Source organism: Pelodiscus sinensis, chromosome 2 (genome assembly GCF_052426305.1).
Source record: "Pelodiscus sinensis isolate ZL-2025 chromosome 2, ASM5242630v1, whole genome shotgun sequence".
In the NCBI taxonomy this organism is placed as follows: Eukaryota; Metazoa; Chordata; order Testudines; family Trionychidae; genus Pelodiscus; species Pelodiscus sinensis.
Window position 1 is genome coordinate 1,039,779 of NC_143053.1, and position 25,196 is coordinate 1,064,974.

Here is a 25,196-nt window from a genome sequence, read left to right on the forward strand (position 1 = left end):
GGGATCTGGGGAGGTGCTGGCCCAGGGAGCTCTCCCAGCTGGCCGTGGCCGTGGCTAGCATGGGATCTGGGGAGGGGCTGGCCCTGGGAGCTCTCCCAGCTGGCCGTGGCCGTGGCTAGTGAGGGGCCTGGGGAGGTGCTGGCCCTGGGAGCTCTCCCAGCTGGCCGTGGCCGTGGCTAGCATGGGATCTGGGGAGGTGCTGGCCCAGGGAGCTCTCCCAGCTGGCCATGGCCGTGGCTAGCATGGGATCTGGGGAGGTGCTGGCCCAGGGAGCTCTCCCAGCTGGCCGTGGCCGTGGCTAGCATGGGATCTGGGGAGGTGCTGGCCCAGGGAGCTCTCCCAGCTGGCCATGGCCGTGGCTAGCATGGGATCTGGGGAGGTGCTGGCCCTGGGAGCTCTCCCAGCTGGCCATGGCCGTGGCTAGCATGGGATCTGGGGAGGTGCTGGCCCAGGGAGCTCTCCCAGCTGGCCATGGCAGTGGCTAGAATGGGATCTGGGGAGGTGCTGGCCCAGGGAGCTCTCCCAGCTGGCCATGGCCGTGGCTAGCATGGGATCTGGGGAGGTGCTGGCCCAGGGAGCTCTCCCAGCTGGCCATGGCAGTGGCTAGCATGGGGCCTGGGGAGGTGCTGGCCCAGGGAGCTCTCCCAGCTGGCCATGGCCGTGGCTAGCATGGGATCTGGGGAGGTGCTGGCCCTGGGAGCTCTCCCAGCTGGCCGTGGCCGTGGCTAGCATGGGATCTGGGGAGGGGCTGGCCCTGGGAGCTCTCCCAGCTGGCTGTGGCTGTGGCTAGTGAGGGGGCTGGGGAGGTGCTGGCCCTGGGAGCTCTCCCAGCTGGCCATGGCCGTGGCTAGCATGGGGCCTGGGGAGGTGCTGGCCCAGGGAGCTCTCCCAGCTGGCCATGGCCGTGGCTAGCATGGGATCTGGGGAGGTGCTGGCCCTGGGAGCTCTCCCAGCTGGCCGTGGCCGTGGCTAGCGTGGGGTCTGGGGAGGTGCTGGCCCTGGGAGCTCCCCCAGCTGGCCGTGGCCGTGGCTAGCATGGGATCTGGGGAGGTGCTGGCCCAGGGAGCTCTCCCAGCTGGCCATGGCCGTGGCTAGCATGGGATCTGGGGAGGTGCTGGCCCTGGGAGCTCTCCCAGCTGGCTGTGGCTGTGGCTAGTGTGGGGCCTGGGTAGGGGCTGGCCCAGGGAGCTCTCCCAGCTGGCCATGGCCGTGGCTAGCATGGGATCTGGGGAGGTGCTGGCCCAGGGAGCTCTCCCAGCTGGCTGTGGCTGTGGCTAGTGTGGGGCCTGGGTAGGGGCTGGCCCTGCCACGTGGGTCCGTGCACCTGGCTGAGGTTGTTCTCCAGCTCCAGCTGGCGGCTCTCGGTCTGGCTCCGCACGAAGTCCCAGCGCTGGTTGAGCTGCTGCAGACTGCACCGCAGGGTGTCCGGGGCGTCCCCCAGGCTGCAGAGCAGCAGCCCCTGCCCGGCCTCGTTCACAGCCTGGACGGTCCGGGCATGGGACATGACGTCGTTTCTCAGCACCTGTGGGAAGGTGGAGCCTGGGTAGGGTCCGCCCCTCTGCCCACCCAGCCCCCGTCCACATGAGCACTGCCCTGACAGCAGCCCCAGGAGCTATGGCTGCCCTGCTCAGTGGGCTGTGCAGTGCTCTGCAGGAGGGACCCCCACCGCTCCCCTTCGGCACTGGGGTTCCTTGCCCAGGCCCGGCGGCACGGCCCTGGCACCTGGCACCAACAGGCCTCCCTCGGCTCTCCTAGCCAGCCCTCGGTGTGGGCCACTGGGACGATGGAGGGATTTCCTTTGTGCTTTGCAAGAGCATGCGTGTGCCTCAGTTTCCCAGAGGTGGGAGATGGGGCCAAAGGGCCAACTCCAGAGAGAGTGGGTCCTGGGAAGGGCTCCCACAGGCAAGGGAATTCCTCTGGGGACGTGCGGAGACGCCTGGGACTCCAGGACAGGCATCTCTCCATCTACTGCGGCAATCCAGGGCTGGGCCTGAGGACACATCTCCAGGGTTCGGAAGGAGCTAGCCACAATGTGGGAACCATTGGTGTCAGGATCATGCCAGCAGCCAGGGGACTAAGGGGTTAACGATAGCCCTCACTTAACAGGTCGTTTCAGCCAATAGGAATGCAGGTAGGAATTTCAAAGCGGGACAAAGGAATTGTTGGGTTTTCCTTCCTTTGTCCTGGGCAGTCCGCCGGGTCAGGACGTCTCCCTCTAAGAACAGATGCTTCCCTGTCTGCAAGGGGGGTAAAGTTGAGATCAGTCCGTTTGGTTTTATTGTTTTATGGTTGGGGAAATGGGATCAGCTCTGTGCATTTCAAAATGGGTTTTGCTCTCCGTGGTAACTCAGCTCCTGGCCCGTGGTAAACGTCTCCTCCACGACTGTGTTATTTGTTACTGTTCCATCTAGTCAGTGTCCTTGCAAGGGAACGTTGTGGGGAGAGTAAAAGTTCTTTCTCTTTCCTTCTTACGAACCTGGGTTGGTTAATGGTTGTGTCCTGGGTTGCACGTTAGGGGTGAGATTTCCCAAGTGATTCTCCCCCCGATTTTTGTATCAGTACTTGGGTGGTGGCAGTGGAGATTTTATCCCCCAAATCTAGGTTGTTAAGATTTTGGGGGGAAGTTTTCTACCAAAGCCTGGTAGAGAAGTTTTGGGGGACTTTTGCTGGCCCCCACGTCTGCGTTTATCGTGCCAGAGTGGGGAAGGAGCCATGACAGTTGGCCACTAGCCATGGGAACTCCGGGAGATGGCTTAGCCCCAAGCTCCGCCTGCCCCTTACCTTGTGCTTGGCCAGCTCAATCTCACAGCTCTGCAGGTCCAGGCCCGGCGGGCTCCAGTCCTGCAGCTGCTCCGCCGTGCGGGAAAGCCAGTGTGCCAGCTCCTCCAGCTGGGTCTGGAACTGCCCCAAGCCCAGCAGTGCCGCTTCCAGCTGGTGCTGGGAACAGGAGGGGCGGTGTGACTGGCTGCAACACGGCCCCACAGATCCCTGCCGCAGCCTGTCACGTTACTGGATCGTATGGGGAGCAGCCAGGTCACTGCTGCGCCCATGGGGGGGGGGTAGCCCCAGAAGTTGGTACAAAGGGGCCATGTGCCACGGAGTCTGTATATTCCATTCATGTGATTGTATAATGTCTGTGTGCATAGCTAGGGATACGTACTCTGTGTGAATACGGGAAACTTCTCTGTCTGAGGCAGAGCAATAGGCGAGGAATGCTCAGCCCATGGACGTGCTAATGAGCAAAGCTCCCCGGAACAATGGACCTCTGGAGGCCAAAGACACTCCTGGCCACTGGCCATGTGACTCTCCAACTTGGAAGAGACCATGAAGCGCTATAAAAGGGGCATGCAGCACGCTCCCTCTTGGTGCTCAGCTCAGCTCTTAATCCCAGAGGGTATGTCTACACTACCCCGCTAGTGCAAACTAGCGGGGTAATGTATGCATACCGAACGTGCAAATGAAGCCCGGGATTTGAATTTCCCGGGCTTTATTTGCATAAGCCGTCCGGCGCCATTTTTAAAAGCCGGCTTGTTCGAACCCCGTGCCGCGCGGCTACACGCGGCACGGGCTAGATAGTTCGGACTAGCAAGCCATTCCAAACTATCTAGCTCGTGGAACGAAGTGTACCGGTAGTTCGGAATAGGAAGCGTAATCCGAACTACCTAGTTCGTACCGCGTGTAGCCGCGGGCATGGAGTCTGAACTAGTGGACATTTAAAAATGGCGGCACCCGGCAAGATGCAAATGAAGCCTGGGAAATTCAAATCCCGGGCTTCATTTGCAACTCCGGTTGCCTACATTAACCACCCTAGTTCGAACTAGAGTGGTAGTGTAGACATACCCTGCCAGAGGAGGCTGTGAAGGCTAGGGCTATAACGGTATGTCTACACTAGCCCCCTAGTTCGAACTAGGGTGGCTAATGTAGGCATTCTAACTTGCAAATGAAGCCCAGGATTTAAATATCCTGGGCTTCATTTGCATGTTCCCGGGCAGGCGCCATTTTTAAATCCCCTTCCGGATTTTTTAAAGCCCGTCCAGAGACATTCCACGGAGAGTGGAGCCCGGGAGGCACCAGCGGCACTGAAGGGACTTTCCTGCAAGCCCTGGCCTGGGACGTGGGCCTGGCATCTGCCTGCACAGCCCCGAGTCCTGCCGGGCCAGGGGGCGGCCGTGGGACTCCCCACGGCACCCTGGGACACGTGTCTGTGCAGGACAGAGGGATCCCTCCGTGTGGGCGAGGGTACGAAGAGGGCCCAGGAATCCCCCCTCGCCCCTCAGTCCGGCTCCTCGCCTCCCCGCAGGGTCTGTGCTGGGAACCGAAGCGCCGAGAGGACTGAAGGGCCCATCCCAGCTGCGGACGTGCCCCCGAGACTGGACCTAAGCCGGTAGGCTGCTCCGTCTCTGCCACCCCCAAGCCAGGACCTGCAGGGCCTGTGCCGCTGGCGTAGGAGATTCCTTTAGCCATTCCGACTTCCTTCCTTCTTTCTTGGATGGGTGGGGGATGGGTTACAACCTCTCCCCTGTGTGAGGACTGGGGGGGGCACAGGGAGCACTGGGGTGTCTGAGGGAGGTGGGGGATGGGTTATAACCTCTCCCTTGTGTAAGGTGGGGCTGGGGAGGCGCAGGGAGCGCTGGGATGTCTGAGGGGAGGTGGGGGATGGGTTATAACCTCTCCCTTGTGTAAGGTGGGGCTGGGGAGGCGCAGGGAGTGCTGGGGTGTCTGAGGGGAGGTGGGGGATGGGTTATAACCTCTCCCTTGTGTAAGGTGGGGCTGGGGAGGCGCAGGGAACACTGGGGTGTGTGAGGGGAGGGGGGATGGGTTATAACCTCTCCCTTGTGTAAGGTGGGGCTGGGGGGGGGGGGCGCAGGGAGTGCTGGGGTGTCTGAGGGGAGGTGGGGGATGGGTTATAACCTCTCCCTTGTGTAAGGTGGGGCTGGGGGGGCGCAGGGAGTGCTGGGGTGTCTGAGGGGAGGTGGGGGATGGGTTATAACCTCTCCCTTTTGTAAGGTGAGGCTGGGGGGGCGCAGGGAGCGCTGGGGTGTCTGAGGGAGGTGGGGGATGGGTTATAACCTCTCCCTTGTGTAAGGTGGGGCTGGGGGGGGGGCGCAGGGAGTGCTGGGGTGTCTGAGGGGAGGTGGGGGATGGGTTATAACCTCTCCCTTGTGTAAGGTGGGGCTGGGGGGGCGCAGGGAGTGCTGGGGTGTCTGAGGGGAGGTGGGGGATGGGTTATAACCTCTCTCTTTTGTAAGGTGGGGCTGGGGGGGGGCGCAGGGAGCGCTGGGGTGTCGAGGAGATTTGCTGAGGAGGCTCCTTGCTGGCCAGAGTGGTGGCTGACGTGCTCGGTGCAGCTGGTTTGGTGCCTTAGGGTGTGTCTAGACTACAGCATTTTTTCGAAAAAACTTCCCCTGCATCTAGACAGCTGCCACGTTCTTTCGAAAGTCAATCAAAAGAACTTGGCAGTTTTTTCGACCGCGGAAACCCTCATTTTACGAGGAAGAACGCCTTTTTTCGGAAGTGCTCTTATAGGGAGGACTCTGATAGCCTTATAGGGAGGATCTAGGCTGGGGCTCTAAGTAGCCCTGGTCTGAGCAGCTTGCCCTGACTTGACCCTCTCAGCGGTGCCCAGCCCGCCTGTTGTATTACACCCACCCAGCCTGGGCCCCGTGACCAGACCTAGGGACCCCGCCCAGCCTGGGCCCCATGACCAGACCTAGGGACCCCACCCAGCCTGGGCCCCGTGACCAGACCGAGGGACCCCGCCCAGCCTGGGCCCCGTGACCAGACCGAGGGACCCCGCCCAGCCTGGGCCCCGTGACCAGACCGAGGGACCCCGCCCAGCCTGGTCCCCGTGACCAGACCTAGGGACCCCGCCCAGCCTGGTCCCCGTGACCAGACCGAGGGACCCCACCCAGCCTGGGCCCCGTGACCAGACCGAGGGACCCCGCCCAGCCTGGGCCCCATGACCAGACCTAGGGACCCCACCCAGCCTGGGCCCCGTGACCAGACCTAGGGACCCCGCCCAGCCTGGGCCCCGTGACCAGACCTAGGGACCCCGCCCAGCCTGGGCCCCGTGACCAGACCTAGGGACCCCACCCAGCCTGGGCCCCGTGACCAGACCTAGGGACCCCGCCCAGCCTGGGCCCCGTGACCAGACCGAGGGACCCCGCCCAGCCTGGGCCCCGTGACCAGACCGAGGGACCCCGCCCAGCCTGGTCCCCGTGACCAGACCTAGGGACCCCGCCCAGCCTGGTCCCCGTGACCAGACCGAGGGACCCCACCCAGCCTGGGCCCCGTGACCAGACCGAGGGACCCCGCCCAGCCTGGGCCCCATGACCAGACCTAGGGACCCCGCCCAGCCTGGGCCCCGTGACCAGACCTAGGGACCCCACCCAGCCTGGGCCCCATGACCAGACCTAGGGACCCCGCCCAGCCTGGGCCCCGTGACCAGACCGAGGGACCCCGCCCAGCCTGGGCCCAGTGACCAGACCTAGGGACCCTGCCCAGGCTGGGCCCCGTGACCAGACCGAGGGACCCCGCCCAGCCTGGGCCCCGTGACCAGACCGAGGGACCCCGCCCAGCCTGGGCCCCGTGACCAGACCGAGGGACCCCGCCCAGCCTGGGCCCAGTGACCAGACCTAGGGACCCCGCCCAGCCTGGGCCCCGTGACCAGACCGAGGGACCCCGCCCAGCCTGGGCCCCGTGACCAGACCGAGGGACCCCGCCCAGCCTGGGCCCCGTGACCAGACCGAGGGACCCCGCCCAGCCTGGTCCCCGTGACCAGACCTAGGGACCCCGCCCAGCCTGGGCCCCGTGACCAGACCTAGGGATTCCGCCCAGCCTGGGCCCCGTGACCAGACCGAGGGACCCCGCCTAGCCTGGGCCCCGTGACCAGACCGAGGGACCCCGCCCAGCTTGGGCCCCATGACCAGACCGAGGGACCTCGCCCAGCCTGGGCCCCATGACCAGACCTAGGGACCCTGCCCAGCCTGGGCCCCATGACCAGACCGAGGGACCCCGCCCAGCTTGGGCCCCATGACCAGACCGAGGGACCTCGCCCAGCCTGGGCCCCGTGACCAGACCGAGGGACCCCGCCCAGCCTGGGCCCCGTGACCAGACCGAGGGACCCCGCCCAGCCTGGGCCCCGTGACCAGACCGAGGGACCCCGCCCAGCCTGGGCCCCGTGACCAGACCGAGGGACCCCGCCCAGCCTGGGCCCCGTGACCAGACCGAGGGACCCCGCCCAGCCTGGGCCCAGTGACCAGACCTAGGGACCCTGCCCAGGCTGGGCCCCGTGACCAGACCTAGGGACCCCGCCCAGCCTGGGCCCCGTGACCAGACCGAGGGACCCCGCCCAGCCTGGGCCCCGTGACCAGACCGAGGGACCCCGCCCAGCCTGGGCCCCGTGACCAGACCTAGGGACCCTGCCCAGCCTGGGCCCCGTGACCAGACTGAGGGACCTCGCCCAGCCTGGGCCCCGTGACCAGACCGAGGGACCCCGCCCAGCCTGGGCCCCGTGACCAGACCTAGGGACCCTGCCCAGCCTGGGCCCCGTGACCAGACCGAGGGACCTCGCCCAGCCTGGGCCCCGTGACCAGACCTAGGGACCCCGCCCAGCCTGGGCCCGGTGACCAGACCGAGGGACCCCGCCCAGCCTGGGCCCGGTGACCAGACCGAGGGATCCCGCCCAGCCTGGGCCCCGTGACCAGACCGAGGGATCCCGCCCAGCCTGGGCCCCGTGACCAGACCGAGGGATCCCGCCCAGCCTGGGCCCCGTGACCAGACTGAGGGACCTCGCCCAGCCTGGGCCCCGTGACCAGACTGAGGGACCCCGCCCAGCCTGGGCCCCGTGACCAGACTGAGGGACCTCGCCCAGCCTGGGCCCCGTGACCAGACCGAGGGACCCCGCGCAGCCTGGGCCCCGTGACCAGACCGAGGGACCCCGCCCAGCCTGGGCCCCGTGACCAGACCGAGGGACCCCGCCCAGCCTGGGCCCCGTGACCAGACTGAGGGACCCCGCCCAGCCTGGGCCCGGTGACCAGACCGAGGGACCCCGCCCAGCCTGGGCCCCGTGACCAGACCGAGGGATCCCGCCCAGCCTGGGCCCGGTGACCAGACCGAGGGACCCCGCCCAGCCTGGGCCCCGTGACCAGACCTAGGGACCCCGCCCAGCCTGGGCCCGGTGACCAGACCGAGGGACCCCGCCCAGCCTGGGCCCCGTGACCAGACCGAGGGACCCCGCCCAGCCTGGGCCCCGTGACCAGACCGAGGGACCCCGCCCAGCCTGGGCCCCGTGACCAGACCGAGGGACCCCGCCCAGCCTGGGCCCCGTGACCAGACCTAGGGACCCCGCCCAGCCTGGGCCCGGTGACCAGACCGAGGGACCCCGCCCAGCCTGGGCCCCGTGACCAGACCGAGGGACCCCGCCCAGCCTGGGCCCCGTGACCAGACCGAGGGACCCCGCCCAGCCTGGGCCCCGTGACCAGACCGAGGGACCCCGCCCAGCCTGGGCCCAGTGACCAGACCGAGGGACCCCGCCCAGCCTGGGCCCCGTGACCAGACCGAGGGACCCCGCCCAGCCTGGGCCCGGTGACCAGACCGAGGGACCCCGCCCAGCCTGGGCCCCGTGACCAGACCGAGGGACCTCGCCCAGCCTGGGCCCCGTGACCAGACCGAGGGACCCCGCCCAGCCTGGGCCCGGTGACCAGACCGAGGGACCCCGCCCAGCCTGGGCCCCGTGACCAGACCGAGGGACCCCGCCCAGCCTGGGCCCGGTGACCAGACCGAGGGACCCCGCCCAGCCTGGGCCCCGTGACCAGACCGAGGGACCCCGCCCAGCCTGGGCCCGGTGACCAGACCTAGGGACCCCGCCCAGCCTGGGCCCGGTGACCAGACCGAGGGACCCCGCCCAGCCTGGGCCCCGTGACCAGACCGAGGGACCCCGCCCAGCCTGGGCCCCGTGACCAGACCGAGGGACCCCGCCCAGCCTGGGCCCCGTGACCAGACCGAGGGACCCCGCCCAGCCTGGGCCCCGTGACCAGACCGAGGGACCTCGCCCAGCCTGGGCCCCGTGACCAGACCGAGGGACCCCGCCCAGCCTGGGCCCCGTGACCAGACCGAGGGACCTCGCCCAGCCTGGGCCCCGTGACCAGACCGAGGGACCCCGCCCAGCCTGGGCCCCGTGACCAGACCGAGGGACCCCGCCCAGCCTGGGCCCCGTGACCAGACCTAGGGACCCCGCCCAGCCTGGGCCCCATGACCAGACCGAGGGACCCCGCCCATCCTGGGCCCCGTGACCAGACCTAGGGACCCTGCCCAGCCTGGGCCCGGTGACCAGACCGAGGGACCCCGCCCAGCCTGGGCCCCGTGACCAGACCTAGGGACCCCGCCCAGCCTGGGCCCCATGACCAGACCTAGGGACCCCGCCCATCCTGGGCCCCGTGACCAGACCTAGGGACCCCGCCCATCCTGGGCCCCGTGACCAGACCGAGGGACCCCGCCCAGCCTGGGCCCGGTGACCAGACCGAGGGACCCTGCCCAGCCTGGGCCCCGTGACCAGACCGAGGGACCCCGCCCAGCCTGGGCCCGGTGACCAGACCTAGGGACCCTGCCCATCCTGGGCCCCGTGACCAGACCTAGGGACCCTGCCCATCCTGGGCCCCGTGACCAGACCGAGGGACCCCGCCCAGCCTGGGCCCGGTGACCAGACCTAGGGACCCTGCCCATCCTGGGCCCGGTGACCAGACCTAGGGACCCCGCCCATCCTGGGCCCCGTGACCAGACCTAGGGACCCTGCCCATCCTGGGCCCGGTGACCAGACCTAGGGACCCCGCCCATCCTGGGCCCCGTGACCAGACCGAGGGATCCCGCCCAGCCTGGGCCCCGTGACCAGACTGAGGGACCCCGCCCAGCCTGGGCCCCGTGACCAGACCGAGGGACCCCGCCCAGCCTGGGCCCGGTGACCAGACCTAGGGACCCTGCCCAGCCTGGGCCCCGTGACCAGACCGAGGGACCCCGCCCAGCCTGGGCCCGGTGACCAGACCGAGGGACCCCGCCCAGCCTGGGCCCCGTGACCAGACCTAGGGATTCCGCCCAGCCTGGGCCCCGTGACCAGACCGAGGGACCCCGCCCAGCCTGGGCCCCATGACCAGACCTAGGGACCCCGCCCATCCTGGGCCCCGTGACCAGACCTAGGGACCCCGCCCAGCCTGGGCCCCGTGACCAGACCGAGGGACCCTGCCCAGCCTGGGCCCCGTGACCAGACCTAGGGACCCTGCCCAGGCTGGGCCCCGTGACCAGACCTAGGGACCCCGCCCAGCCTGGGCCCCGTGACCAGACCTAGGGACCCTGCCCAGGCTGGGCCCCGTGACCAGACCTAGGGACCCCGCCCAGCCTGGGCCCCGTGACCAGACCGAGGGACCCCGCCCAGCCTGGGCCCCGTGACCAGACCGAGGGACCCCGCCCAGCCTGGGCCCCGTGACCAGACCTAGGGACCCCGCCCAGCCTGGGCCCCGTGACCAGACCGAGGGACCTCGCCCAGCCTGGGCCCCGTGACCAGACCTAGGGACCCCGCCCAGCCTGGGCCCCATGACCAGACCGAGGGACCCCGCCCAGCCTGGGCCCCGTGACCAGACCGAGGGACCCCGCCCAGCCTGGGCCCCGTGACCAGACCGAGGGACCCCGCCCAGCCTGGTCCCCGTGACCAGACCTAGGGACCCTGCCCAGCCTGGGCCCCGTGACCAGACCTAGGGACCCCGCCCAGCCTGGGCCCGGTGACCAGACCGAGGGACCCCGCCCAGCCTGGGCCCGGTGACCAGACCTAGGGATTCCGCCCAGCCTGGGCCCCGTGACCAGACCGAGGGACCCCGCCCAGCCTGGGCCCCGTGACCAGACCTAGGGACCCCGCCCAGCCTGGGCCCGGTGACCAGACCGAGGGACCCCGCCCAGCCTGGGCCCCGTGACCAGACCTAGGGACCTCGCCCAGCCTGGGCCCCGTGACCAGACCTAGGGACCCCGCCCAGCCTGGGCCCCATGACCAGACCTAGGGACCCCGCCCAGCCTGGGCCCGGTGACCAGACCTAGGGACCCTGCCCAGCCTGGGCCCGGTGACCAGACTGAGGGACCTCGCCCAGCCTGGGCCCGGTGACCAGACCTAGGGACCCTGCCCAGCCTGGGCCCGGTGACCAGACCGAGGGACCCCGCCCAGCCTGGGCCCCGTGACCAGACCGAGGGACCCCGCCCAGCCTGGGCCCCGTGACCAGACCGAGGGACCCCGCCCAGCCTGGGCCCCGTGACCAGACCGAGGGACCCCGCCCAGCCTGGGCCCCGTGACCAGACCGAGGGACCCCGCCCAGCCTGGGCCCCGTGACCAGACCTAGGGATTCCGCCCAGCCTGGGCCCCGTGACCAGACCGAGGGACCCCGCCCAGCCTGGGCCCCATGACCAGACCTAGGGACCCCGCCCAGCCTGGGCCCCATGACCAGACCGAGGGACCCCGCCCATCCTGGGCCCCGTGACCAGACCTAGGGACCTCGCCCAGCCTGGGCCCCGTGACCAGACCTAGGGACCCTGCCCAGCCTGGGCCCCGTGACCAGACTGAGGGACCTCACCCAGCCTGGGCCCGGTGACCAGACCGAGGGACCCCGCCCAGCCTGGGCCCCGTGACCAGACCTAGGGACCCCGCCCAGCCTGGGCCCCGTGACCAGACTGAGGGACCTCGCCCAGCCTGGGCCCCGTGACCAGACCGAGGGACCTCACCCAGCCTGGGCCCCGTGACCAGACCTAGGGACCCTGCCCAGCCTGGGCCCGGTGACCAGACTGAGGGACCTCGCCCAGCCTGGGCCCGGTGACCAGACCTAGGGACCCTGCCCAGCCTGGGCCCGGTGACCAGACCGAGGGACCCCGCCCAGCCTGGGCCCCGTGACCAGACCGAGGGACCCCGCCCAGCCTGGGCCCCGTGACCAGACCGAGGGACCCCGCCCAGCCTGGGCCCCGTGACCAGACCGAGGGACCCCGCCCAGCCTGGGCCCCGTGACCAGACCGAGGGACCCCGCCCAGCCTGGGCCCCGTGACCAGACCGAGGGACCCCGCCCAGCCTGGGCCCGGTGACCAGACCGAGGGACCCCGCCCAGCCTGGGCCCCGTGACCAGACCGAGGGACCTCGCCCAGCCTGGTCCCCGTGACCAGACCGAGGGACCCCGCCCAGCCTGGGCCCGGTGACCAGACCGAGGGACCCCGCCCAGCCTGGGCCCAGTGACCAGACCGAGGGACCCCGCCCAGCCTGGGCCCCGTGACCAGACCGAGGGACCCCGCCCAGCCTGGGCCCCGTGACCAGACCGAGGGACCCCGCCCAGCCTGGGCCCGGTGACCAGACCGAGGGACCCCGCCCAGCCTGGGCCCCGTGACCAGACCGAGGGACCCCGCCCAGCCTGGGCCCCGTGACCAGACCTAGGGACCCCGCCCAGCCTGGGCCCCGTGACCAGACCGAGGGACCCCGCCCAGCCTGGGCCCCGTGACCAGACCGAGGGACCCCGCCCAGCCTGGGCCCCGTGACCAGACCGAGGGACCCCGCCCAGCCTGGGCCCCGTGACCAGACCGAGGGACCCCGCCCAGCCTGGGCCCCGTGACCAGACCTAGGGACCCCGCCCATCCTGGGCCCCGTGACCAGACCGAGGGACCCCGCCCAGCCTGGGCCCCGTGACCAGACCGAGGGACCTCGCCCAGCCTGGGCCCCGTGACCAGACCGAGGGACCCCGCCCAGCCTGGGCCCGGTGACCAGACCGAGGGACCCCGCCCAGCCTGGGACCCGTGACCAGACCGAGGGACCCCGCCCAGCCTGGGCCCCGTGACCAGACCGAGGGACCCCGCCCAGCCTGGGCCCCGTGACCAGACCGAGGGACCCCGCCCAGCCTGGGCCCCGTGACCAGACCGAGGGACCCCGCCCAGCCTGGGCCCCGTGACCAGACCGAGGGACCCCGCCCAGCCTGGGCCCCGTGACCAGACCGAGGGATTCCGCCCAGCCTGGGCCCCGTGACCAGACCGAGGGACCCCGCCCAGCCTGGGCCCGGTGACCAGACCGAGGGACCCCGCCCAGCCTGGGCCCCGTGACCAGACCGAGGGACCCCGCCCAGCCTGGGCCCCGTGACCAGACCGAGGGATTCCGCCCAGCCTGGGCCCCGTGACCAGACCGAGGGACCCCGCCCAGCCTGGGCCCGGTGACCAGACCGAGGGACCCCGCCCAGCCTGGGCCCCGTGACCAGACCGAGGGATTCCGCCCAGCCTGGGCCCCGTGACCAGACCGAGGGACCCCGCCCAGCCTGGGCCCCATGACCAGACCGAGGGACCTCGCCCAGCCTGGGCCCCGTGACCAGACCTAGGGACCCCGCCTAGCCTGGGCCCAGTGACCAGACCTAGGGACCCCGCCCAGCCTGGGCCCCGTGACCAGACCGAGGGACCTCGCCCAGCCTGGGCCCCGTGACCAGACCTAGGGACCCCGCCTAGCCTGGGCCCCGTGACCAGACCTAGGGACCCCGCCCAGCCTGGGCCCCGTGACCAGACCTAGGGACCCCGCCCAGCCTGGGCCCCGTGACCAGACCGAGGGACCCCGCCCAGCCTGGGCCCCGTGACCAGACCTAGGGACCCCGCCCAGCCTGGGCCCCGTGACCAGACCGAGGGATTCCGCCCAGCCTGGGCCCAGTGACCAGACCGAGGGACCCCGCCCAGCCTGGGCCCAGTGACCAGACCGAGGGACCCCGCCCAGCCTGGGCCCAGTGACCAGACCGAGGGACCCCGCCCAGCCTGGGCCCCGTGACCAGACTGAGGGACCCCGCCCAGCCTGGGCCCCGTGACCAGACCTAGGGACCCCGCCCAGCCTGGGCCCCGTGACCAGACCGAGGGACCCCGCCCAGCCTGGGCCCCGTGACCAGACCGAGGGACCCCGCCCAGCCTGGGCCCCGTGACCAGACCGAGGGATTCCGCCCAGCCTGGGCCCCGTGACCAGACCGAGGGACCCCGCCCAGCCTGGGCCCGGTGACCAGACCGAGGGACCCCGCCCAGCCTGGGCCCCGTGACCAGACCGAGGGACCCCGCCCAGCCTGGGCCCGGTGACCAGACCGAGGGACCCCGCCCAGCCTGGGCCCGGCCAGTGACACTTGTGACTGAGGGGCCAGAAGAGCCCTACCTGGCGGCCCACCGTCTCCTCCTCCAGGCGGTCCCAGCGCTGCCGGAAGTCACTGAGCAGAGCTGGGGGGCCTCTGTCCACAGCCCCACCGTGGTGCCGCAGGCTCTCCACTTCTACCTTGCACTGGTACAGCTCCCTCTTGAACTCCTGCTGGGACAGGACCAGAGCTGCTGGCAGCTCCCGGCACTGCCGCTCCATGGCCCCGGCTTGGCCCCCCGAGCTCGCGGTCTGGGATTCTGCACCCCCATCTCCTCTGGCACCCCCGCACCTCCCCCGGAGCAGCTCCTCAGCCCCACCCCCGCCAGGCTCCAGGTGCCAGGGAGCAGACAGCCTTGCGTGTGCAGCACTGGCTCCCCGGAGAGGTGAGACGCGGTGCCGGCAGCCACCTGCCATGCCAGCACATCCGGGCCCAGCTGGAGCATTTCCCACCTTCAGCTCTGCCAGCTGCTGCCTCACCAGCTCCAGGTCCCCCCCAACCAGGAACTCCTCCGCCATGCGCAGCTCCGCCGTGGCCAGCCAGTCACAGAGTCTCTGGGGAGGAGGCAGGGACAGCGGTTAGGGGCCCAGAGGGCGCATGCCCTCGCACTCAGAGTCCCAGGGCGGTCAGGAGACATCGGGTCCGGCCCAAGACCAGGGCAAGACCCACCCGCCTCAGCCTTGACAGCCAGGGCCGCACCAAGGCAGGCCGCCTGCGCCCCCAGGGACGGAGAGTCCTGCCCCTCCTCAGGTCCCCTCCCCGCCTGACAGGCCTGGGCGCTCGGGCGAGCAAGGCAAAGGAGTGGGGCCCTTCTGGCTGCTCCCTGCAGACCTGGGCTTCCCTCCCCGCCCAGCGCCCAGCCCCTCACCTGCATGGCCTCCTGGTAGTGCAGCACGGCCTGGAGCTGCTCCTGCAGGCGGTCCTGCCGCTCCGTCCACACCCTGCTCAGGCTGTGCCAGGACGCGTACAGCTGCAGGGCCACAGAGCGGGGGAGCAGCGCCACGATCAGCCTTGCACTGCCCCCCGGAGCCCAGCGACGGCCCCCCGAGCCCCAGGACAGCCCCCTGAGCCCCAGCAACCTGCTGACGGCCCCCCGAGCCCCAGGACAGCCCCCCTGAGCCCCAGCGACCTGCTGACGGCCCCCCGAGCCCCAGGACAGCCCCCCTGAGCCCCAGTGACCTGCTGACGGCCCCCCCGAGCCCCAGGACAGCCCCCTGAGCCCCAGCAACCTGCTGACGGCCCCCCGAGCCCCAGGACAGCCCCCCTGAGCCCCAGTGACCTGCTAACGGCCCCCCCCTGAGCCCCAGTGATCTGCTGACAGCCTCCCCGAGCCCCAGCGACAGCCCCCCGGAGCCCCAGTGACCTGCTGACGGCCCCCCTGAACCCCAGTGACCTGCTGACGGCCCCCCCGAGCCCCAGTGACCTGCTGACAGCCTCCCCGAGCCCCAGCGACAGCCCCCCGGAGCCCCAGTGACCTGCTGACGGCCCCCCCGAGCCCCAGTGACCTGCAGATGGCCTCCCCGAGCCCCAGGACAGCACCCCTGAGCCCCAGTGACCTGCTGACGGCCCCCCCGAGCCCCAGGACAGCCCCCCTGAGCCCCAGTGACCTGCTGACGGCCCCCCGAGCCCCAGGACAGCCCCCTGAGCCCCAGCTACCTGCTGACGGCCCCCCCCGAGCCCCAGGACAGTCCTCCTGAGCCCCAGTGACTTGCTGACGGCCCCCCTGAGCCCCAGCTACCTGCTGACGGCCCCCCCGAGCCCCAGGACAGTCCCCCTGAGCCCCAGTGACCTGCTGACGGCCCCCCTGAGCCCCAGTGACCTGCTGATGGCCCCCCTGAGCCCCAGCGACCTGCTGACGGCCCCCCGAGCCCCAGTGACCTGCTGATGGCCTCCCCGAGCCCCAGCGACAGCCCCCCTGAGACCCAGTGACCTGCTGATGGCCCCCCTGAGCCCCAGCGACCTGCTGACGGCCCCCCGAGCCCCAGGACAGCCCCCTGAGCCCCAGCAACCTGCTGACGGCCCCCCCCCCCGAGCCCCAGGACAGTCCCCCTGAGCCCCAGTGACCTGCTGACGGCCCCCCTGAGCCCCAGCTACCTGCTGACGGGCCCCCCGAGCCCCAGGACAGTCCCCCTGAGCCCCAGTGACCTGCTGACGGCCCCCCTGAGCCCCAGCAACCTGCTGACGGCCCCCCGAGCCCCAGTGACCTGCTGACGGCCCCCCCGAGCCCCAGCAACCTGCTGATGGCCTCCCCGAGCCCCAGCGACAGCCCCCCTGAGACCCAGTGACCTGCTGATGGCCCCCCTGAGCCCCAGCGACCTGCTGACGGCCCCCCCGAGCCCCAGTGACCTGCTGATGGCCTCCCCGAGCCCCAGGACAGCCCCCTGAGCCCCAGCGACCTGCTGACGGCCCCCCCGAGCCCCAGTGACCTGCTGATGGCCCCCCTGAGACCCAGTGACCTGCTGACGGCCCCCCTGAGCCCCAGTGACCTGCTGACGGCCCCCCCGAGCCCCAGCGACCTGACGGCCCCCCGAGCCCCAGGACAGCCCCCTGAGCCCCAGCGACCTGCTGACGGCCCCCCGAGCCCCAGTGACCTGCTGATGGCCCCCCTGAGCCCCAGGACAGCCCCCCTGAGCCCCAGTGACCTGCTGACGGCCCCCCGAGCCCCAGTGACCTGCTGACGGCTCCCCGAGCCCCAGCGACAGCCCCCCGGAGCCCCAGTGACCTGCTGACGGCCCCCCGAGCCCCAGTGACCTGCTGACAGCCTCCCCGAGCCCCAGCGACAGCCCCCCGGAGCCCCAGTGACCTGCTGACGGCCCCCCGAGCCCCAGTGACCTGCTGACAGCCTCCCCGAGCCCCAGCGACAGCCCCCCTGAGCCCCAGCAACCTGCTGACGGCCCCCCCGAGCCCCAGGACAGCCCCCCTGAGCCCCAGTGACCTGCTGACGGCCCCCCCGAGCCCCAGTGATCTGCTGATGGCCCCCCTGAGCCCCAGTGACCTGCTGACAGCCCCCCCGAGCCCCAGTGACCTGCTGACGGCCTCCCCGAGCCCCAGCGACAGCCCCCCTGAGCCCCAGCAACCTGCTGACGGCCCCCCCGAGCCCCAGGACAGCCCCCCTGAGCCCCAGTGACCTGCTGACGGCCCCCCGAGCCCCAGTGATCTGCTGACAGCCTCCCCGAGCCCCAGCGACAGCCCCCCGGAGCCCCAGTGACCTGCTGACGGCCCCCCGAGCCCCAGTGACCTGCTGACGGCCTCCCCGAGCCCCAGGACAGCCCCCCTGAGCCCCAGTGACCTGCTGATGGCCTCCCCGAGCCCCAGGACAGCCCCCCTGAGCCCCAGCTACCTGCTGACGGCCCCCCCGAGCCCCAGTGACCTGCTGATGGCCCCCCTGAGCCCCAGGACAGCCCCCCTGAGCCCCAGTGACCTGCTGACGGCCCCCCGAGCCCCAGTGACCTGCTGACGGCCCCCCGAGCCCCAGCGACAGCCCCCCGGAGCCCCAGTGACCTGCTGACGGCCCCCCCGAGCCCCAGTGACCTGCTGACAGCCTCCCCGAGCCCCAGCGACAGCCCCCCGGAGCCCCAGTGACCTGCTGACGGCCCCCCGAGCCCCAGTGACCTGCTGACAGCCTCCCCGAGCCCCAGCGACAGCCCCCCTGAGCCCCAGCAACCTGCTGACGGCCCCCCCGAGCCCCAGGACAGCCCCCCTGAGCCCCAGTGACCTGCTGACGGCCCCCCCGAGCCCCAGTGATCTGCTGATGGCCCCCCTGAGCCCCAGTGACCTGCTGACAGCCCCCCCGAGCCCCAGTGACCTGCTGACGGCCTCCCCGAGCCCCAGCGACAGCCCCCCTGAGCCCCAGCAACCTGCTGACGGCCCCCCCGAGCCCCAGGACAGCCCCCCTGAGCCCCAGTGACCTGCTGACGGCCCCCCCCTGAGCCCCAGTGATCTGCTGACAGCCTCCCCGAGCCCCAGCGACAGCCCCCCGGAGCCCCAGTGACCTGCTGATGGCCCCCCTGAGCCCCAGTGACCTGCTGACGGCCCCCCGAGCCCCAGGACAGCCCCCCTGAGCCCCAGCAACCTGCTGACGGCCCCCCCCCCGAGCCCCAGGACAGTCCCCCTGAGCCCCAGTGACCTGCTGACGGCCCCCCTGAGCCCCAGCTACCTGCTGACGGCCCCCCCGAGCCCCAGCGACCTGCTGACGGCCCCCCTGAGCCCCAGCGACCTGCTGACCGGCCCCCCCGAGCCCCAGTGACCTGCTGATGGCCTCCCCGAGCCCCAGCGACAGCCCCCCTGAGACCCAGTGACCTGCTGATGGCCCCCCTGAGCCCCAGCGACCTGCTGACGGCCCCCCGAGCCCCAGGACAGTCCCCCTGAGCCCCAGTGACCTGCTGACGGCCCCCCTGAGCCCCAGCAACCTGCTGACGGCCCCCCGAGCCCCAGTGACCTGCTGACGGCCCCCCCGAGCCCCAGCAACCTGCTGACGGCCCCCCCGAGCCCCAGCAACCTGCTGATGGCCTCCCCGAGCCCCAGCGACAGCCCCCCTGAGCCCCAGCGACCTGCTGACGGCCCCCCCGAGCCCCAGTGACCTGCTGACGGCCCCCCTGAGCCCCAGCTACCTGCTGACGGCCCCCCGAGCCCCAGTGACCTGCTGACGGCCCCCCTGAGCCCCAGCTACCTGCTGACGGCCCCCCCGAGCCCCAGTGACCTGCTGACGGCCCCCCTGAGCCCCAGCTACCTGCTGACGGCCCCCCCGAGCCCCAGCGACCTGCTGACGGCCCCCCTGAGCCCCAGCGACCTGCTGACCGGCCCCCCCGAGCCCCAGTGACCTGCTGATGGCCTCCCCGAGCCCCAGCGACAGCCCCCCTGAGCCCCAGCGACCTGCTGACGGCCCCCCCGAGCCCCAGTGACCTGCTGATGGCCTCCCCGAACCCCAGGACAGCCCCCCTGAGCCCCAGTGACCTGCTGACGGCCCCCCCGAGCCCCAGGACAGCCCCCTGAGCCCCAGTGACCTGCTGACGGCCCCCCCGAGCCCCAGCAACCTGCTGACGGCCCCCCCGAGCCCCAGCAACCTGCTGATGGCCTCCCCGAGCCCCAGCGACAGCCCCCCTGAGCCCCAGCGACCTGCTGACGGCCCCCCCGAGCCCCAGTGACCTGCTGATGGCCTCCCCGAGCCCCAGGACAGCCCCCCTGAGCCCCAGCTACCTGCTGACGGCCCCCCCGAGCCCCAGTGACCTGCTGATGGCCCCCCTGAGCCCCAGGACAGCCCCCCTGAGCCCCAGTGACCTGCTGACGGCCCCCCGAGCCCCAGTGACCTGCTGACGGCCCCCCCGAGCCCCAGCGACAGCCCCCCGGAGCCCCAGTGACCTGCTGACGGCCCCCCCGAGCCCCAGTGACCTGCTGACAGCCTCCCCGAGCCCCAGCGACAGCCCCCCGGAGCCCCAGTGACCTGCTGACGGCCCCCCGAGCCCCAGTGACCTGCTGACAGCCTCCCCGAGCCCCAGCGACAGCCCCCCTGAGCCCCAGCAACCTGCTGACGGCCCCCCCGAGCCCCAGGACAGCCCCCCTGAGCCCCAGTGACCTGCTGACGGCCCCCCCGAGCCCCAGCGACAGCCCCCCTGAGCCCCAGCAACCTGCTGACGGCCCCCCCGAGCCCCAGGACAGCCCCCCTGAGCCCCAGTGACCTGCTGACGGCCCCCCCCGAGCCCCAGTGATCTGCTGATGGCCCCCCTGAGCCCCAGTGACCTGCTGACAGCCCCCCCGAGCCCCAGTGACCTGCTGACGGCCTCCCCGAGCCCCAGCGACAGCCCCCCTGAGCCCCAGCAACCTGCTGACGGCCCCCCCGAGCCCCAGGACAGCCCCCCTGAGCCCCAGTGACCTGCTGACGGCCCCCCCCTGAGCCCCAGTGATCTGCTGACAGCCTCCCCGAGCCCCAGCGACAGCCCCCCGGAGCCCCAGTGACCTGCTGATGGCCCCCCTGAGCCCCAGTGACCTGCTGACGGCCCCCCCGAGCCCCAGTGACCTGCTGACAGCCTCCCCAAGCCCCAGCGACAGCCCCCCGGAGCCCCAGTGACCTGCTGATGGCCCCCCTGAGCCCCAGTGACCTGCTGACGGCCTCCCCGAGCCCCAGTGACAGCCCCCCGGAGCCCCAGTGACCTGCTGATGGCCCCCCTGAGCCCCAGTGACCTGCTGACGGCCCCCCCGAGCCCCAGTGACCTGCTGACGGCCTCCCCGAGCCCCAGCGACAGCCCCCCGGAGCCCCAGTGACCTGGTGATGACCCCCTGGAGCCCCAGTGACTGCCCCACACAGCCCTGTCCACTCTGCCCCACAGGGACCCCAGCCACTGAGACACTGAACTTTCTCCCTGAGCCCCACCCACCCTGTCCCTTGGGGCCCCACCAGCGTCACCCCACAGAATTCCATCTGTTCCTCCTAGAGGAAACCCCTTCCCATTCCGCCCCATGGGAGCCCCACGACTTCTGTCCCATGGGGATCCAGGCCCCAGAAGGGCCCAGGAAGTCTTCCCCCTGGAGCTCCATTCGCTCCCCCCCACAGGGAGCTCCACCCCCAGGATTCCTGCCCATTTAACCCCACAGTGGTCCCCTCACATGCTCCAAGGGGCCTTCTCCCCAGCCCACCCTTCAGGGGCCCCAGGCCTGCCCCCCCAGGGCCCCGTCACACCCCTCACATCGTCCAGGCTCTTGGTGACGTCTGGCTTGTCCGGGTCTCCGCAGGCCGCCATCAGCTCCACGCCCAGGCTGCCGAGCGCGTCCAGCTCTCCCTGCAGCGCGTCGATCTCCTCCCGCAGCGCCTGCGGGCACGTGGCAATGGGCACCCAGTGCAGCTCAGCCCTGCCCGCGCCCGGGCTCTGGCGGCTCGGCTCAGGGGAAGGGACCGTGGCACCCTGCCCCCCGCCCAGCCCCAGGCCACTCGGTACCTGCATGGCGCAGAGCGTCGCACGGATGCCGTCGGGCTCAGAGCCGCCTTCCTCCGAGCCCAGCACCATCTGCTGGGTGTCGGTGAGCGTGACGGCCAGCTCGGCGAGCCCCTGCCAGAACCGGTCGGCCAGCGCCAGCAGACCCCTGAGCCAGCGGCCCCTCTCCTCCCCCTGCCCGCACAGGCAGCTCCATCGGCTCTGCAGCTGCTCTGTGCGCTCCTGGATCGCTGCAGGGCCGGAGAGGGGCATGAGGGGCTGGAGAGAGCCCCAGCCGAACGCCAGCACCCTGCGGGCACCCAGCACCCTGCAACGCAGTGGCGCCCCCAGCCCCGGGGCATCGCCCAGCCCCCCACCGGGCCCGGTGCACCGCCCAGCCCCCCACCGGGCCCGGGACACCGCCCAGCACCCCCCCCAGCCCTGGGACACCCCCCAGCACCCCCCCAGCCCTGGGGCACCCCCCAGCACCCCTCCCGGCCCCGAGGCACCCCCCAGCACACCCCCCCCCCGGCCCCGGTGCACCGCCCAGTCCCCCACTGGCCCCGGGACACCGCCCAGCACCCCCCCCAGCCCTGGGAAACCCCCCAGCACCCCCCCCAACCCCAGGGCACCCCCCAGCACCCTCCCCGGCCCCAGGGCACCGCCCAGCACCCCCCCCCGGCCCCGGGACACCGCCCAGCACCCCCCCAGCCCCAGGACACTGCCCAGCACCCCCCTCCCGGCCCCGGGGCACCACCCAGCACCCCGCCAGCCCCGGGACACCCCCCAGAACCCCCATCCCAGCCCCGGGGCACCGCCCAGCACCCCCCCAGCCCCGGGACACCGCGCAGCACCCCCCCAGCCCCGGGGAACCGCCCAGCACCCCCCGCCAACCCTGGGACACCGCCCAGCACCCCCCCAGCCCTGGGACATCCCCCAGCACCCCCCCCCCAGCCCCGGGGCACCCCCCAGCACCCTCCCCGGCCCCGGGGCACCGCCCAGCACCCCCCCCGGCCCCGGGGCACCGCCCAGCACCCCCCCGGCCCCGGGGCACCGCCCAGCACCCCCCCAGCCCCGGGACACCGCCCAGCACCCCCCTCCCAGCCCCAGGGCACCCCCAGCCCCAGGACACCGCCCAGCACTCCCCTCCAGGCCCCGGGACACCGCCCAGCACCCCCCCCAGCCCCGGGGCACTGCCCAGCACCCCCCCAGCCCCGGGGCACCGCCCAGCACCCCCCCCAACCCCGGGGCACTGCCCAGCACCCCCCCCAGCCCTGGGACACTGCCTAACACCCCTCCAGTCCCAGGGTACCATCCAGCACCCCCCCCCTCCCCAGCCCTGGGGCACTGCCCAACACTGGGGCGGTTGCTGGAGCTGAGAGCCTGTTTCCCAGGCAGAGCCTGGCAGGGCAGTGACCCCGGTACCTTCCGCTGCGGCGCTGGCGCCAGCTGTCTGCACGCTGCCCAGCAGCTCGGCCCCCTGGCTGCGCACGGTCTCCAGCGCTGCACCCAGCTTCTCCAGCTCGCCCAGCACCAGGCTGTTCTCACAGATTTGCTCCCGCAGCTGCGCCACGTCGCCCCGGACCACGGGGGGGTCCTGCACCCGGCTCTGGAGCCGCTCCAGGCTCTCCAGCAGCAAGTCCATGCGCTCCATGAGCTGTAGGAGACACGCAGCCAACCGGGGCTTCCTCGGGGCCCAAGGGAAGAGCCCCCAGCGCTCTGGCTGCCTAATGGGGCTGGGGCTGGCTGAGAGCCGGGGTGCAGCTTGAGTGTAGCCCAGCCCAGCGCCCCCAAGCAAGGTGGCTACATGAGCAGGGTCTCATGTGGGCTGGGGAGCACCCGGGTGCCCATCAGTGGCACCCCTAGGGCCGGCACCCGGGATCCCTCCCTGGGCATCGAGCGGTAGTCCCAGCCAGCCCATCCTTCACCACCCATGGTGTGGGGCTGGCTGGGATCCTGGAGACAGGGCAAGGTCTGCTCTGACCCACCACCTGCACAGGGGCCACAGGCAGGGCACAGCAGGCCTGGGCGTGGTGGGTGGGGGTCTGGGCTGCTGGCCCAGCTCGCAGGCAGGCTGTGATCTTGTTGGACCTCACAGGTCACTGCTGCAGCCCCTGCGCTCCACTGACCAGTCTTGCCAGCGCTGCTGACGGAGCGGGGACTGTGTCACGTTGCACGTGTCCGACCGTCTTGGCTGCTCTGTAGTGACACCGGGTGTGTGCCTCAGTTTCCCTGAGCACTGCACTGGTGCCCGGCAGGGGATGGGAGTGCTGGCTGTGACTCTCAGGGTATGTCTACACTACCCTCCTAGTTCGCACTAGGAGGGTAATGTAGGCATACCGCACTTGCAAATGAAGCCTGGGATTTGAATTTCCCGGGCTTCATTTGCATAAGCGGGGAGCCGCCATTTTTAAAACCCCGCTGGTTCGAACCCCGTGCAGCGCGGCTACACGGGGCACGAACTAGGTAGTTCGGACTAGGCTTCCTAGTTCGAACTACTGTTACTCCTCATTCCACGAGGGAGGCTGCCCAGCCCAGCACTACACCACGGCTCAGGCTGCTTCGTAGCCTGGGTCCAGGTGGGAGATGCAGCCAGGGGACACCTTTCGCCTGGGAAGCTGGACACAGGAGGGGGCGGGGCTGTCTGCAGAGCTGGGCAAGAGTCTCCACTGGCTTAGGATGCAGGGAGTCTAGCTGGATTGGGGGGCAGGGCCCTGGCTCCCCCTTTCCCCTGAGACAGGCCGGGCTGGCGGCTCCTGGTTCCTGTAACAGCAAGTCTGTTCTATGCTGTGTCCCTGGGGGTACGTCTACACTGCAGCGCTAATTCGAATTAACTTAGTTCGAATTAGTTAATTCGAACTAAGCTAATTCGAACTAGGCTTAATCCTCGTAAAATGAGGTTTTCCTAGTTCGAACTAAGCGCTCCGTTAGTTCGAATTAAGTTCGAACTAGCGGAGCGCTAGTGTAGAGCCTATGAAAGTTAGTTCAAACTAACGGACGTTAGTTCGAACTAACTCTGTAGTGTAGACATACCCTGGGAGCCAACAGACCTTCTCTTCTACCTGCCGCCTGAGAGTCCCGCCTGGCTGCACATGGGGGTGCTGGGTCGGGGACCCCCCACACGCTGTGCAGGGATCGCGGGCAGAGACGGTTGGACCGGCTGGCTGTGAACAGACCAGAGGAGGGCAGGTGCCATGTTTGGACTGACGATCTGACCACGGGCCGTGTCCGTCTGCCACTGGAAGCTCCTGCAGGGACCCCAGAGCAGCCAGCCTGGTGGGGCCGCGTGGCCCGTCCGGAGACATTCCACGGAGAGTGGAGCCCGGGAGGCACCAGCTGCACTGACGGGACTTTCCTGCAAGCCCTGGCCTGGGACGTGGGCCTGGCGTCCGCCTGCAAAGCCCCATGTCCTGCCGGGCCAGGGGGTGGCTGTGGGACTCCCCACTGCACCCTGGGACACGTGTCTGTGCAGGACAGAGGGATCCCTCCGCATGGGCGAGGTGCGAACAGCCTGAACCAAGAACGTAGCAACTGCTGTGTGAATTGGAGTCCTTTCACAAATTTAACCTTCTCCTTCCCTCTCCTCCTTTCCTTCCCTCCCTCCCCTCTCTTCTCTCCTTCCCTCTCTCCCCCTTCTTCCCTCTTCTCCTACCCTCTCCTCTCCTCTCTTTCCCTCCTTCCCTCTCTTCTCCTCTCCTTCCCTCTTCTCCTCTCCTTCCCTCCCTCCCTCCCCCCTTCCCTCTCTTCTCTTCTCCTTCCCTCCTTCCCCCTCCTTCCCTGTCCTTCCCTACCTCCCCCTCCTTCCCTCTCTTCTCCTCTCCTTCCCTCCCCCTTCTTCCCTCTCTTCTCCTTCCCTCTCCTCCCTCCCCCTCCCCCTCTCTCTCCTTCCCTCTCCTCTCCTTCCCTCTCTTCTCCTTCCCTCCCTCCCTCCCCCTCCTTCCCTCTCCTCTCCTTCCCTCCTTCCTTCTCCTTCCCTCTCTTCTCCTTCCCTCTCCTCCCTCCCCCTCCTTCCCTCTCCTCTCCTTCCCTCCTTCCTTCTCCTTGCCTCTCTTCTCCTTCCCTCTCCTCCCTCCCCCTTCTTCCCGCTCTTGTCCTTCCCTCTCCTCCCTCCCCCTCTTTCCCTCTCCTCTCCTCCCCC

General features: G+C 70.7%; 1 protein-coding gene across 2 annotated transcripts in view; it reads right to left on the reverse strand.

The window, feature by feature from the left end:
• Window positions 1-25,196, reverse strand: part of LOC142825942 (microtubule-actin cross-linking factor 1, isoforms 6/7-like) — a 199,083-nt gene that overhangs the window by 106,626 nt on the left and 67,261 nt on the right. For both annotated transcript variants that reach the window (XM_075918188.2, XM_075918187.2), the window contains 8 exons: window positions 22,484-22,715; window positions 21,083-21,309; window positions 20,834-20,956; window positions 15,022-15,123; window positions 14,606-14,707; window positions 14,177-14,323; window positions 2,782-2,937; window positions 1,325-1,522 (listed from right to left, as the gene is read on the reverse strand). In XM_075918188.2, coding sequence (XP_075774303.2) covers window positions 1,325-1,522; window positions 2,782-2,937; window positions 14,177-14,323; window positions 14,606-14,707; window positions 15,022-15,123; window positions 20,834-20,956; window positions 21,083-21,309; window positions 22,484-22,715 — 1,287 coding nt within the window. The remainder of the gene's footprint in view (window positions 1-1,324; window positions 1,523-2,781; window positions 2,938-14,176; window positions 14,324-14,605; window positions 14,708-15,021; window positions 15,124-20,833; window positions 20,957-21,082; window positions 21,310-22,483; window positions 22,716-25,196) is intronic.